Source organism: Oncorhynchus kisutch, unplaced genomic scaffold (assembly GCF_002021735.2).
Source record: "Oncorhynchus kisutch isolate 150728-3 unplaced genomic scaffold, Okis_V2 scaffold2899, whole genome shotgun sequence".
NCBI classification, from domain to species: Eukaryota; Metazoa; Chordata; class Actinopteri; order Salmoniformes; family Salmonidae; genus Oncorhynchus; species Oncorhynchus kisutch.
The window spans coordinates 1-16378 of NW_022264844.1; the positions used below are offsets into that span (position 1 = coordinate 1).

Here is a 16378-nt window from a genome sequence, read left to right on the forward strand (position 1 = left end):
GTGACCTCCGACCTGAAACAGGTTAACAGGACTATATTAGTACAGGGCTGTGTGACCTGATAACAGATTAACAGCTAATCACGGTCCTGACAGCATCAACAATACTGATGTTACTGTTGTAATCACGGTCCTGACAGCATCAACAAGACTGATGTTACTGTTGTAATCATGACAGCATCAACAAGACTGATGTTACTGTTGTAATCATGGACAGCATCAACAAGACTGATGTTACTGTTGTAATCATGGACAGCATCAACAAGACTGATGTTGCTGTTGTAATCATGGACAGCATCAACAAGACTGATGTTACTGTTGTAATCATGGACAGCATCAACAAGACTGATGTTGCTGTTGTAATCATGGACAGCATCAACAAGACTGATGTTACTGTTGTAATCATGGACAGCATCAACAAGACTGATGTTACTGTTGTAATCATGGACAGCATCAACAAGACTGATGTTACTGTTGTAATCACGGTCCTGACAGCATCAACAAGACTGATGTTACTGTTGTAATCACGGTCCTGACAGCATCAACAAGACTGATGTTACTGTTGTAATCACGGTCCTGACAGCATCAACAAGACTGATGTTACTGTTGTAATCACGGTCCTGACAGCATCAACAAGACTGATGTTACTTTTGTAATCATGGACAGCATCAACAAGACTGATGTTACTGTTGTAATCATGGACAGCATCAACAAGACTGATGTTACTGTTGTAATCATGGACAGCATCAACAAGACTGATGTTACTGTTGTAATCATGGACAGCATCAACAAGACTGATGTTACTGTTATAATATGGATATGGTTTAAAGTAGTGCACTATGTAGGAAATAGGGTTCCATTTGTCATGTACAACTCATGACTACCTGTTAGCTCTGGCCATAGACCTCATGGCTACCTGTTAGCTCTGGGCCATAGACCTCATGGCTACCTGTTTAGCTCTGGGCCATAGACCTCATGGCTACCTGTTAGCTCTGGGCCATAGACCTCATGGCTACCTGTTAGCTCTGAGCCATAGACCTCGTAAGGGCCTGATAACCATCTACACCTCATGGCTACCTGTTAGCTCTGGGCCATAGACCTCGTAAGGCCTGATAACCATCTACACCTCATGGCTACCTGTTAGCTCTGGGCCATAGACCTCGTAAGGGCCTGATAACCATCTACACCTCATGGCTACCTGTTAGCTCTGGGCCATAGACCTCGTAAGGGCCTGATAAACATCTAGACTGTCCCCAGGCCTGATAACCATCTACACCTCATGGCTACCTGTTAGCTCTGGGCCATAGACCTCATAAGGGCATGATAAACATCTAGACCTCATGGCTACCTGTTAGCTCTGGGCCATAGACCTCGTAAGGCCTGGTAAACATCTAGACTCTCCCCAGGCCTGATAACCATCTACACCTCATGGCTACTGTTAGCTCTGGGCCATAGACCTCATAAGGGCCTGATAAACATCTAGACTGTCCCCAGGCCTGATAACCATCTACACCTCATGGCTACCTGTTAGCTCTGGGCCATAGACCTCGTAAGGGCCTGAAAACCATCTACACCTCATGGCTACCTGTTAGCTCTGGGCCATAGACCTCGTAAGGGCCTGGTAAACATCTAGACTCTCCCCAGGCCTGATAACCATCTACACCTCATGGCTACCTGTTAGCTCTGGGCCATAGACCTCATAAGGGCCTGATAAACATCTAGACTCTCCCCAGGCCTGATAACCATCTAGACTCTCCCCAGGACCGATAACCATCTAGACTCTCCCCAGGCCTGATAACCATCTAGATAACCATCATGTTATCTGGTATGAACTAGTTGTGATGATAACTCACTGTTATCTGTTATTAACTAGTTGTCTGGTATGAACTAGTTGTGATGATAACTCACTGTTATCTGTTATTAACTAGTTGTCTGGTATTAACTAGTTGTGATGATAACTCACTGTTATCTGATATTAATACTTGATGGAGTACCACGACCAGCACAATACTGGATGGAGTACCACGGCCAACACAATACTGGATGGAATACCAGACCAACACAAAACTGGATGGCGTACCAGGACCAACACAATACTGGATGGAGTACCACGACCAACACAATACTGGATGGAGTACCACAACCAACACTATACTGGATGGAGTACCACGACCAACACAATACTGGATGGAGTACCACGACCAGCACAATGCTGGATGGAGAACCAGGACCAACACAATACTGGAGGGAGTACAACGACCAGCAAAATACTGGATGGAGTACCACGACCAACACAATACTGGATGGAGTACCAGGACCAACCAAATACTGGATGGAGTACCACGACCAACAAAGTACTGGATGGAGAACCAGGACCAACACAATACTGGATAGAGTACCACGACCAACACAATACTGGATGGAGTACGACGACCAACACAATACTGGATAGAGTACCACGACCAACACAATACTGGATGGAGTACGACGACCAACGTAATACTGGATGGAGTACCACGACCAACAAAGTACTGGATGGAGTACCACGACCAACACAATACTGGATGGACTACCACGAACAGCACAACACTGGATGGAGTACCACGACCAACGTAATACTGGATGGAGTACCACGATCAGCACAATACTGGATGGAGTACCACGACCAACACAATACTGGATGGACTACCACGACCAACACAATACTGGGTGGAGTACCACGACCAACACAATACTGGATGGAGTACCACGACCAACACAATACTGGATGGAGTACCAAGACCAACACAATACTGGGTGGAGTACCAGGACCAGCACAACACTGGATGGAGTACCACAACCAACACAATACTGGATGGAGTACCATGACCAACACAACACTGGATGGAGTACCATGACCAGCACAATACTGGATGGAGTACCACAACCAACACAATACTGGATGGAGTACCAAGACCAACACAATACTGGATGGAGTACCACGACCAACACAATACTGGATGGAGTACCAAGACCAACACAATACTGGGTGGAGTACCAGGACCAGCACAACACTGGATGGAGTACCACAACCAACACAATACTGGATGGAGTACCATGACCAACACAACACTGGATGGAGTACCATGACCAGCACAATACTGGATGGAGTACCACAACCAACACAACACTGGATGGAGTACCAGGACCACACACACTGGATGGAGTACCATGACCAGCACTACACTAGCATTAACATCTGCTAACCATGTGTATGTGGACAAATAAAATTTGATTTGATTTGATTTGACAATACTGGATGGAGTACCACGAACAGCACAATGCTGGATGGAGAACCAGGACCAACAGACCAACACAATACTGGGTGGAGTACCAGGACCAGCACAACACTGGATGGAGTACCACAACCAACACAATACTGGATGGAGTACCATGACCAACACAACACTGGATGGAAGTACCATGACCAGCACAATACTGGATGGAGTACCACGACCAACAACCACTGGATGGAGTACCATGACCAGCACTACACTAACATTAACATCTGCTAACCATGTGTATGTGACAAATACAATTTGATTTGATTTGATTTGACAATACTGGATGGAGTACCACGACCAGCACAATGCTGGATGGAGAACCAGGACCAACACAATACTGGAGGAGTACAACGACCAGCAAAATACTGGATGGAGTACCACGACCAACACAATACTGGATGGAGTACCACGACCAACACAATACTGGATGGACTACCACACACTGGCTGTGTGTTCCTCCCTCATGATCAGCCTCCTCTCTGCTCCTTTCTGTCTGATTGGCAGAGATATTATCTGGCCATGTAACACAATGCCAGCCCTGGCATCTCACAGTCCCTATCAGCCTGCCTGACTGGCAACAACACAGAGGCATGCTCTTCAGCCCTGTGGAGATATCAGCCTGTCCTGGTTTCCACTACAGAGGCATGCTCTTCAGCCCTGTGGAGATATCAGCCTGTCCTGGTTTCAACTACCGAGGCATGCTCTTCAGCCCTGTGGAGATATCAGCCTGTCCTGGTTTCAACTACAGAGGCATGCCCTTCAGCCCTGTGGAGATATCAGCCTGTCCTGGTTTTAACTACAGAGGCATGCTCTTCAGCCCTGTGGAGATATCAGCCTGTCCTGGTTTCCACTACAGAGGCATGCTCTTCAGCCCTGTGGAGATATCAGCCTGTCCTGGTTTCAACTACCGAGGCATGCTCTTCAGCCCTGTGGAGATATCAGCCTGTCCTGGTTTCAACTACAGAGGCATGCCCTTCAGCCCTGTGGAGATATCATCCTGTCCTGGTTTTAACTACAGAGGCATGCTCTTCAGCCCTGTGGAGATATCAGCCTGTCCTGGTATCAACTACAGAGGCATGCTCTTCAGCCCTGTGGAGATATCAGCCTGTCCTGGTTTCAATTATAGAGGCATGCTCTTCAGCCCTGTGGAGATATCCGCCTGTCCTAGTTTCAACTACAGAGGCAGGCTCTTCAGCCCTGTGGAGATATCAGCCTGTCCTGGTTTCAACTACAGAGGCATGCTCTTCAGCCCTGTGGATATATCAGCCTGTCCTGGTTTCAACTACAGAGGCATGCTCTTCAGCCCTGTGGAGATATCAACCTGTCCTGGTTTCAACTACAGAGGCATGCCCTTCAGCCCTGTGGAGATATCAGCCTGTCCTGGTTTTAACTACACAGAGCATGCTCTTCAGCCCTGTGGAGATATCAGCCTGTCCTGGTTTCAATTATAGAGGCATGCTCTTCAGCCCTGTGGAGATATCAGCCTGTCCTGGTTTCAACTACAGAGGCATGCTCTTCAGCCCTGTGGGATATCAGCCTGTCCTGGTTTCAACTACAGAGGCATGCTCTTCAGCCCTGTGGAGATATCAGCCTGTCCTGGTTTTAACTACAGAGGCATGCTCTTCAGCCCTGTGGAGATATCAGCCTGTCCTGGTTTCAATTATAGAGGCATGCTCTTCAGCCCTGTGGAGATATCAGCCTGTCCTGGTTTCAACTACAGAGGCATGCTCTTCAGCCCTGTGGGGATATCAGCCTGTCCTGGTTTCAACTACAGAGGCATGCTCTTCAGCCCTGTGGAGATATCAGCCTGTCCTGGTTTCAACTACAGAGGCATGCTCTTCAGCCCTGTGGAGATATCAGCCTGTCCTGGTTTTAACTACAGAGGCATGCTCTTCAGCCCTGTGGAGATATCAACCTGTCCTGGTTTCAACAATAGAGGCATGCTCTCAGCCCTGTAGAGATATATCATCCTGTCCTGGTTTCAACTACAGAGACATGCCTTCAGCCCTGTGGAGATATCAGCCTGTCCTGGTTTTAACTACAGAGACATGCTCTTCAGCCCTGTGGAGATATCAGCCTGTCCTGGTTTCAATTATAGAGGCATGCTCTTCAGCCCTGTGGAGATATCAGCCTGTCCTGGTTTTCTACAGAGGGATGCTCTTCAGCCCTGTGGAGATATCAGCCTGTCCTGGTTTCCACTACAGAGGCATGCTCTTCAGCCCTGTGGAGATATCAGCCTGTCCTGGTTTCAACTACCGAGGCATGCTCTTCAGCCCTGTGGAGATATCAGCCTGTCCTGGTTTCAACTACAGAGGCATGCCCTTCAGCCCTGTGGAGATATCATCCTGTCCTGGTTTTAACTACAGAGGCATGCTCTTCAGCCCTGTGGAGATATCAGCCTGTCCTGGTATCAACTACAGAGGCATGCTCTTCAGCCCTGTGGAGATATCAGCCTGTCCTGGTTTCAATTATAGAGGCATGCTCTTCAGCCCTGTGGAGATATCCGCCTGTCCTAGTTTCAACTACAGAGGCAGGCTCTTCAGCCCTGTGGAGATATCAGCCTGTCCTGGTTTCAACTACAGAGGCATGCTCTTCAGCCCTGTGGATATATCAGCCTGTCCTGGTTTCAACTACAGAGGCATGCTCTTCAGCCCTGTGGAGATATCAACCTGTCCTGGTTTCAACTACAGAGGCATGCCCTTCAGCCTGTGGAGATATCAGCCTGTCCTGGTTTTAACTACAGAGGCATGCTCTTCAGCCCTGTGGAGATATCAGCCTGTCCTGGTTTCAATTATAGAGGCATGCTCTTCAGCCCTGTGGAGATATCAGCCTGTCCTGGTTTCAACTACAGAGGCATGCTCTTCAGCCCTGTGGGGATATCAGCCTGTCCCTGGTTTCAACTACAGAGGCATGCTCTTCAGCCCTGTGGAGATATCAGCCTGTCCTGGTTTTAACTACAGAGGCATGCTCTTCAGCCCTGTGGAGATATCAGCCTGTCCTGGTTTCAATTATAGAGGCATGCTCTTCAGCCCTGTGGAGATATCAGCCTGTCCTGGTTTCAACTATAGAGGCATGCTCTTCAGCCCTGTGGGGATATCAGCCTGTCCTGGTTTCAACTACAGAGGCATGCTCTTCAGCCCTGTGGAGATATCAGCCTGTCCTGGTTTCAACTACAGAGGCATGCTCTTCAGCCCTGTGGAGATATCAGCCTGTCCTGGTTTTAACTACAGAGGCATGCTCTTCAGCCCTGTGGAGATATCAACCTGTCCTGGTTTCAACAATAGAGGCATGCTCTCAGCCCTTGTAGAGATATCATCCTGTCCTGTTTCAACTACAGAGACATGCCCTTCAGCCCTGTGGAGATATCAGCCTGTCCTGGTTTTAACTACAGAGACATGCTCTTCAGCCCTGTGGAGATATCAGCCTGTCCTGGTTTCAATTATAGAGGCATGCTCTTCAGCCCTGTGGAGATATCAGCCTGTCCTGGTTTTAACTACAGAGACATGCTCTTCAGCCCTGTGGAGATATCAGCCTGTCCTGGTTTCAATTATAGAGGCATGCTCTTCAGCCCTGTGGAGATATCAGCCTGTCCTGGTTTCAATTATAGAGGCATGCTCTTCAGCCCTGTGGAGATATCAGCGTGTCCTGGTATCAACTACAGAGGCATGTTCTTCAGCCCTGTGGAGATATCAGCCTGTCCTGGTTTCAACTACAGAGGCATGCTCTTCAGCCCTGTGGAGATATCCGCCTGTCCTAGTTTCAACTACAGAGGCAGGCTCTTCAGCCCTGTGAAGATATCAGCCTGTCCTGGTTTCAACTACAGAGGCATGCTCTTCAGCCCTGTGGATATATCAGCCTGTCCTGGTTTCAACTACAGAGGCATGCTCTTCAGCCCTGTGGAGATATCAACCTGTCCTGGTTTCAACTACAGAGGCATGCCCTTCAGCCCTGTGGAGATATCAGCCTGTCCTGGTTTTAACTACAGAGGCATGCTCTTCACCCTGTGGAGATATCAGCCTGTCCTGGTTTCAATTATAGAGGCATGCTCTTCAGCCCTGTGGAGATATCAGCCTGTCCTGGTATCAACTACAGAGGCATGCTCATTCAGCCCTGTGGAGATATCAGCCTGTCCTGGTTTCAACTACAGAGGCATGCTCTTCAGCCCTGTGGAGATATCAGCCTGTCCTGGTTTCAACTACAGAGGCATGCTCTTTCAGCCCTGTGGCGATATCAGCCTGTCCTGGTTTCAACTACAGAGGCATGCTCTTCAACCCTGTGGAGATATCCGCCTGTCCTGGTTTCAACTACAGAGCCATGCTCTTCAGCCCTGTGGAGATATCAGCCTGTCCTGGTTTCAACTACAGAGGCTAAGTACTTTTGTTCTTCTCTGTCTGGTCGGGCACTGATGATGGGCGATTAGTCCTGGCTCGTAGCCAGCCTTCCAATTCAACTCAATGTTTTTTGATGGGATTGAGGTCAGGGGCTCTGTGCAGGACGGTCAAGTTCTTCCACACCGATCTCAAAAAACCTTGGACCTCGCTTTGTGCACAGGGGCATTGTCATGCATAAACAGGAAAGGGCCTTCCCCAAACTGTTACCACAAAGTTGGAAGCACAGAACCATCATCTAGCCACTCCTCAGCACTGTCAATTGTGGGACCTTATATAGACAGGTTTGTGCCTTTCCAAATCATGTCCAATCAATTAAATGTACCACAGGTGGACTCCAATCAAATTGTTAGAAACATCTCAAGGATGATCAATGGAAACAGGATGCACCTGAGCTCTGAGGGTCTGAATACTTGTGTAAATAAGGTATTTCTGTTTTTTATTTATAATACATTACAACATTTCTAACAACTTGTTTTCACCTTTTCATTAAGTGGTATTGTGATGTCATTAAGGGGAATTGTGATGTCATTAAGGGGAATTGTGATGTCATTAAGGGGAATTGTAATGTCATTAAGGGGAATTGTGATGTCATTAAGGGGAATTGTAATGTCATTAAGGGGAATTGTAATGTCATTAAGGGGAATTGTGATGTCATTAAGGGGAATTGTAATGTCATTAAGGGGAATTGTAATGTCATTACGGGGAATTGTGATGCCATTAAGGGGAATTGTGATGCCATTAAGGGAATTGTGATGCCATTAAGGGGAATTGTGATGCCATGACGGGGAATTGTGATGCCATGACGGGGAATTGTGATGCCATTATGGGGAATTGTGATGCCATTAAGGGGAATTGTGATGCCATTAAGGGGAATTGTGATGTCATTACGGGGAATTGTGATGCCATGACGGGGAATTGTGATGCCATTAAGGGGAATTGTGATGCCATTAAGGGGAATTGTGATGCCATTAAGGGGAATTGTGATGTCATTACGGGGAATTGTGATGTCATTACGGGGAATTGTGATGCCATTAAGGGGAATTGTGATGCCATTAAGGGGAATTGTGATGCCATTAAGGGGAATTGTAATGTCATTAAGGGGAATTGTGATGTCATTATGGGGATATGCAATGTCATTAAGGGGAATTGTGATGCATTAAGGGGAATTGTGATGCCATTAAGGGGAATTGTGATGCCATTAAGGGGAATTGTGATGCCATTAAGGGGAATTGTGATGCCATTAAGGGGAATTGTGATGCCATTAAGGGAATTGTGATGCCATTAAGGGGAATTGTGATGCCATTACGGGGAATTGTGATGCCATTACGGGGAATTGTGATGCCATTAAGGGGAATTGTGATGCCATTAAGGGGAATTGTGATGTCATTACGGGGAATTATGATGTCATTACGGGGAATTGTGATGTCATTATGGGGAATTGTGATGCCATTAAGGGGAATTGTGATGCCATTAAGGGGAATTGTGATGCCATTAAGGGGAATTGTGATGCCATTAAGGGGAATTGTTATGCCATTATGGGGAATTGTAATGTCATTACGGGGAATTGTGATGTCATTACGGGGAATTGTGATGTCATTATGGGGAATTGTGATGCCATTAAGGGGAATTGTGATGTCATTACGGGGAATTGTGATGGCATTACGGGGAATTGTCATGTCATTACGGGGAATTGTGATGCCATTAAGGGGAATTGTGATGCCATTACGGGGAATTGTGATGCCGTTAAGGGGAATTGTGATGCCATTAAGGGGAATTGTGATGTCATTACGGGGAATTGTGATGGCATTACGGGGAATTGTCATGTCATTACGGGGAATTGTGATGCCATTAAGGGGAATTGTGATGTCGTTAAGGGGAATTGTGATGTCATTAAGGGGAATTGTGATGTCGTTAAGGGGAATTGTGATTGTAAAAAAATACATTTCAGATGTCTCTCTCACACGTTCATTACGTGAGGTTGTTGGGAAGAACAGAAATTCACCAGATTGTAACAATAACATGTTGACAGGTTGACATGAGGCAGCTTCCTCCACAGACGCCACTGGTTACTTCAAGAGGGGCACTATACCCCCTCGTGGACTGCCCCACTGTGGTTACTTCAAGAGGGGCACTACACCCCCTCGTGGACTGCCCCACTGTGGTTACTTCAAGAGGGGCACTATACCCCCTCGTGGACTGCCCCACTGTGTTTACTTTAAGAGGGGCACTACGCCCCCTCATGGACTGCCCTACTGTGGTTACTTCAAGAGGGGCACTACACCCCCTCGTGGACTGCCCCACTGTGGTTACTTCAAGAGGGGCACTACACCCCCTCGTGGACTGCCCCACTGTGGTTACTTCAAGAGGGGCACTACACCCCCTCGTGGACTGCCCTACTGTGTTTACTTATCATATAAGGAAATGTTTTTCTCTAGATTAAAAACTTATTAGGGATAGGGTGCAGTATTTTCACGTCCGGATGAAAAGCGTGCCCAAAGTAAACTGCCTGCTACTCAGGCCCAGATGCTAGGATATGCATATCATTATTAGATGTGGATAGAAAACACTCTGACATTTCTAAAACTGTTAGAATAATGTCTGTGAGTATAACAGAACTGAGTTGGCAGGCGGAACCCCGAGCACAATCCAACCCGGGATTTTTTTTTTGGGTCAATCTGTTTTGCATTAGATTTCTATGGTAAGCCCTATTTAATAGGAATCTGCTTGTAGTCCCTATAGCTTCCACTAGATGTCAACAGTCTTTAGAAATTGGTTGATGTTGATGATGATGATTCACCTGCTCTTCCATGTGTCACTCCAGGTGGACTCAAATCTTTTGGTGCGAGCGACCTGGAACGTACTTCACTTTCTTTTCACTTTCTTTTCATTATTTCTGACTTTTATGTCGTGCCTGGCTGGTTGAAATATGATTTTCATGTGTTTGTATGCGGGGTGCTGTCCTCAGATAATCGCATGGTCTGCTTTCGCCGTAGAGCCTTTTTGAAATCTGACACTGCGGCTGGATGAACAAGAAGTTCAGCTGTATTTTGATGCATAACACTTGTATGTTAAATGAATTCTTATTACGAGTATTTCTGTTTTTGAATTTGGTGCGCTGCAATTTCACTGGATGTTGTCAAATCAATCCCGTTACCGAGATTCGAGCGGGACGGGATCACTAAGAAGTTAAAGGAAATGGCACAGGGGTTCATAAATTATCAAATCTCTCAGTACAAATGCTATAGTCCATCCATACATGAGTCCTTACCCTGTAGTAGTCTGTGCTGTAGATGTCTCTGGACATCCCGAAGTCTCCTATCTTCACCAACAGCCCGTTGCCCACTAGACAGTTCCTGGTGGCCAGGTCTCTGTGGACAAAGTGCTGGGAGGCCAGGTACACAATGCCGGCTGAGATCTGGGTAGCGATGTGTAACATCTGGGACAGACCCAGCTCTCCGTCAGTTTGAACGGGATGGCCATCCACAAGGATCATAGCATCTGGACCATGGACTCTGGAGAGAGAGAAACATAAACCTTCATCTATACAGTATGTAGAGGCTGGCCATCTGGACCATGGACTCTGGAGAAAGAGATACGAAACAGAACAGAGGAGTAGTAGAGACAGAGGAGTTTGATCTCTTACATTAGCTTGATAACTGTGGACATTTTTGCTTTCTTTTTGTTCTAAATAGAGACGGCATGTTGGATTGTGTAAAAATGCAGGAAATTTGCTTTAGATTCCCCCAAAATATTCCAGACCTCCCGTCAGGTTATGTCCCCCCCCACTTCTAAAACCAAAGAGGCGTCCCTGTGTACCAGCATTGTTCCTATACCACTACCTGAGGAACTTGTTGAGGTCCCCATGCTTCATGTACTCAAACACCATGATGAGGGGATCTCCATCCACACAGACCCCATAGAACTTAACAATGTGGTCGTGCTGGAGGTTGGTGAGCAGCTCAGCTTCTCTCTGGAAGTCTTTTCTGGCTGACAGGTTGGGGTCCTTCAGGCTCTGGGAACCAAAGGGACACGCTGTTGGTTTCAGTGTCTGTGGATGAGAGAGAAGTACTGTTGGTTTACAGACGGAACTACAGCATATAGACAACAGACAGGTTGGGGTCCTTCAGGCTCTGGGAACCAAAGGGACATGCTGTTGGTTTCAGTGTCTGTGGATGAGATGGAGAAGTACTGTTGGTTTACAGACGGAACTACAGCATATAGACAACAGACAGGTTGGGGTCCTTCAGGCTCTGGGAACCAAAGGGACACGCTGTTGGTTTCAGTGTCTGTGGATGAGATGGAGAAGTACTGTGGGTTTACAGACGGAACTACAGCATATAGATAACAGACAGGTTGGGGTCCTTCAGGCTCTGGGAACCAAAGGGACACGCTGTTGGTTTCAGGGTCTGTGGATGAGATGGAGAAGTACTGTTGTTTTACTGCTGGTACTACTGTAGTAGTAAACACATCGATATCAGACATCTTATAGACAACAGACAGGGTGAGGTCCTTCAGGGTCTGGGTAGAAGAGAGATGTACTGTTGGTATTCTGCTGGATGATGTCTGTAAATTACCAGTAGGTCTTCAGTTATACAAACCTAAAAAATACCTCATCACTCAGTAACATCCCCTCATCACTCAGTAACATCACATCCCCTCATCACTCAGTAACATCCCCTCATCACTCAGTAACATCCCCTCATCACTCAGTAACATCCCCTCATCACTCAGTAACATCCCCTCATCACTCAGTAACATCCCCTCATCACTCAGTAACATCACATCCCCTCATCACTCGTAACATCCCCTCATCACTCAGTAACATCCCCTCATCACTCAGTAACATCCCCTCATCACTCAGTAACACCAGACAGCATGGTCACAGTGTTCTGGTGACTGTCTGGACCAGTAATACCAGACGGGATGGTCACAGTGTTCTGGTGACTCCTCTAAACAAACTGTCTGGACCAGTAATACCAGACAGCAGGGTCACAGTGTTCTGGTGACTGTCTGGACCAGTAATACCAGACAGCATGGTCACAGTGTTCTGGTGACTGTCTGGACCAGTAATACCAGACAGCATGGTCACAGTGTTCTGGTGACTGTCTGGACCAGTAATACCAGACAGCACGGTCACAGTGTTCTGGTGACTCCTCTAAAGAAACTGTCTGGACCCAGAGGAGAAACATTTACTGAGAATGCATCCACAATGGCGTCCTAATCCCTTTATAGTGGACAATTTTTTCCCAGAGCCCCTATGGACCTTGGTCAAATGTAGTGCACTACATAGGGAATAGGATGCAAATGTAGTGCACTACACAGGGAATAGGATGCAAATGTAGTGCACTATACAGGGAATAGAATGCAAATGTAGTGCACTACACAGGGAATAGGATGCCATTGAGGATACAGTCTCAGTAAATGTTTCTCCTCTGGGCGTCAGTCCAACAGAATAACTACGAGTGCTTAGACACGATAATAACAGGAAGAGAACTGCAGGGTTTCAGTTGGTTGACATAAAGTGATATTCTGTTTTATATTCTATTCCAACGGAGATGGAAGAAGATAAGTGTTTGAACACAAACAGACACCGTTCCTTTCCCACCACACAACAGACACCGTTCCTTTCCCACCACACAACAGACACCGTTCCTTTCCCACCACACAACAGACACCGTTCCTTTCCCACCACACAACAGACACCGTTCCTTTCCCACCACACAACAGACACCGTTCCTTTCCCACCACACAACAGACACCGTTCCTTTCCCACCAGACAACAGACACCGTTCCTATCCCACCACACAACAGACACCGTTCCTTTCCCACCACACAACAGACACCTTTCCTTTCACACAACAGACACCATTCCTTTCACACAACAGACACCTTTCCTTTCCCACCACACAACAAACACCTTTCCTTTCCCACCACACAACAGACACCGTTCCTTTCCCACCCCACAACAGACACCGTTCCTATCCCACCACACAACAGACACCGTTCCTTTCCCACCACACAACAGACACCTTTCCTTTCACACAACAGACACCATTCCTTTCACACAACAGACACCTTTCCTTTCCCACCACACAACAAACACCTTTCCTTTCACACAACAGACACCATTCCTTTCCCACAACAGACACAGTTCCTTTCCCACCCCACAACAGACACCGTTCCTTTCCCACAACACAACAGACACCGTTCCTTTCCCACAACACAACAGACACCATTCCTTTCCCACAACAGACACCGTTCCTTTCCCACAACACAACAGACACCATTCCTTTCCCACAACAGACACCGTTCCTTTCCCACCACACAACAGACACCGTTCCTTTCCCACCACACAACAGACACCGTTCCTTTCCCACAACACAACAGACACCGTTCCTTTCCCACAACACAACAGACACCATTCCTTTCCCACAACAGACACCGTTCCTTTCCCACCCCACAACAGACACCGTTCCTTTCCCACCACACAACAGACACCGTTCCTTTCCCACAACAGACACTTTTCCTTTCCCACCACACAACAGACACCATTCCTTTCCCACCACACAACAGACACCGTTCCTTTCCCACCACACAACAGACACCATTCCTTTCCCACCACACAACAGACACCGTTCCTTTCCCACCACACAACAGACACAGTTCCTTTCCCACCACACAACAGACACCGTTCCTTTCCCACCACACAACAGACACCGTTCCTTTCCCACCACACAACAGACACCGTTCCTTTCCCACCACACAACAGACACCGTTCCTTTCCCACAACAGACACTTTTCCTTTCCCACCACACAACAGACACCATTCCTTTCCCACCACACAACAGACACCGTTCCTTTCCCACCACACAACAGACACCATTCCTTTCCCACCACACAACAGACACCGTTCCTTCCCACCACACAACAGACACAGTTCCTTTCCCACCACACAACAGACACCGTTCCTTTCCCACCACACAACAGACACCGTTCCTTTCCCACCACACAACAGACACCGTTCCTTTCCCACCACACAACAGACACCGTTCCTTTCCCACCACACAACAGACACCTTTCCTTTCCCACCACACAACAGACACCGTTCCTTTCCCACCACACAACAGACACCTTTCCTTTCACACAACAGACACCATTCCTTTCCCACAACAGACACCTTTCCTTTCCCACCACACAACAGACACCATTCCTTTCCCACCACACAACAGACACCTTTCCTTTCCCACCACACAACAGACACCTTTCCTTTCCCACCACACAACAGACACCGTTCCTTTCCCACCACACAACAGACACTATTCCTTTCACACAACAGACACCATTCCTTTCCTACAACAGACACTGTTCCTTTCCCACCACACAACAGACACCATTCCTTTCCCACCACACAACAGACACATTTCCTTTCCCACCACACAACAGACACCGTTCCTTTCCCACCACACAACAGACACCGTTCCTTTCCCACCACACAACAGACACCATTCCTTTCCCACAACAAGCACCATTCCTTTCCCACCACTGAGATGAGAACCATTTACAACAGACAGTACTGTGTCTGTTTGGGGGATCCCTCCTAATGAGAACCATTTACCACAGACAGTACTGTGTCTGTTTGGGGGATCCCACCTAATGAGAACCATTTACCACAGACAGCTGTAACAGTAGTGTGTCTGCTTGGGGGATCCCACCTAATGAGAACCATTTACCACAGACAGTACTGTGTCTGTTTGGGGGATCCCACCTAATGAGAACCATTTACCACAGACAGTACTGTGTCTGTTTGGGGGATCCCACCTAATGAGAACCATTTACCACAGACAGTACTGTGTCTGTTTGGGGGATCCCACCTAATGAGAACCATTTACCACAGACAGCTGTAACAGTAGTGTGTCTGCTTGGGGGATCCCACCTAATGAGAACCATTTACCACAGACAGTACTGTGTCTGTTTGGGGGATCCCACCTAATGAGAACCATTTACCACAGACAGTACTGTGTCTGTTTGGGGGATCCCACCTAATGAGAACCATTTACCACAGACAGTACTGTGTCTGTTTGGGGGATCCCTCCTAATGAGAACCATTTACCACAGACAGTACTGTGTCTGTTTGGTGGATCCCTCCTTACCTTGACAGCCACCAGCATGGTATCCTTGGTGGGAATCAGGTTGTAGCACTCAGCCAGGAAGACCTTCCCGAACGCCCCCTCTCCCAGCTCCCTCTTCAGGAGGATGTCCCTGCGCTTAATGTGCTGTATGTCTGGGGACAAACACACAGACAGAGTGAGTCTGGAGGGGACAAACACACACAGACAGAGTGAGTCTGGAGGGAGGGGGGACAAACACACAGACAGAGTGAGTCTGGAAGGGACAAACACACACAGACAGAGTGAGTCTGGAGGTAGGGGGGGGGACAAACACACAGACAGAGTGAGTCTGGAGGGGTCAAACACACACAGACAGAGTGAGTCTGGAGGGGACAAACACACACAGACAGAGTGAGTCTGGAGGTAGGGGGGGGGACAAACACACACAGACAGAGTGAGTCTGGAGGGGACAAACACACACAGACAGAGTGAGTCTGGAGGGGGGGGGGGGACAAACACACACAGACAGAGTGAGTCTGGAGGGGGGGACAAACACACA

The 16378-nt window shown here is 47.6% G+C and overlaps 1 protein-coding gene across 1 annotated transcript; it reads right to left on the reverse strand.

Annotated features, from left to right (window-relative positions):
• Positions 1-10979: 10979 nt before the first annotated feature.
• Positions 10980-15992, reverse strand: LOC116371028 (NT-3 growth factor receptor-like; the record flags this gene model as incomplete). The annotated part of the gene is made up of 3 exons (XM_031819936.1): positions 10980-11223; positions 11551-11759; positions 15862-15992. Coding segments are annotated over 3 exons (584 nt in total), but the record flags the coding sequence as incomplete, so codon positions are not given.
• Positions 15993-16378: the final 386 nt, after the last annotated feature.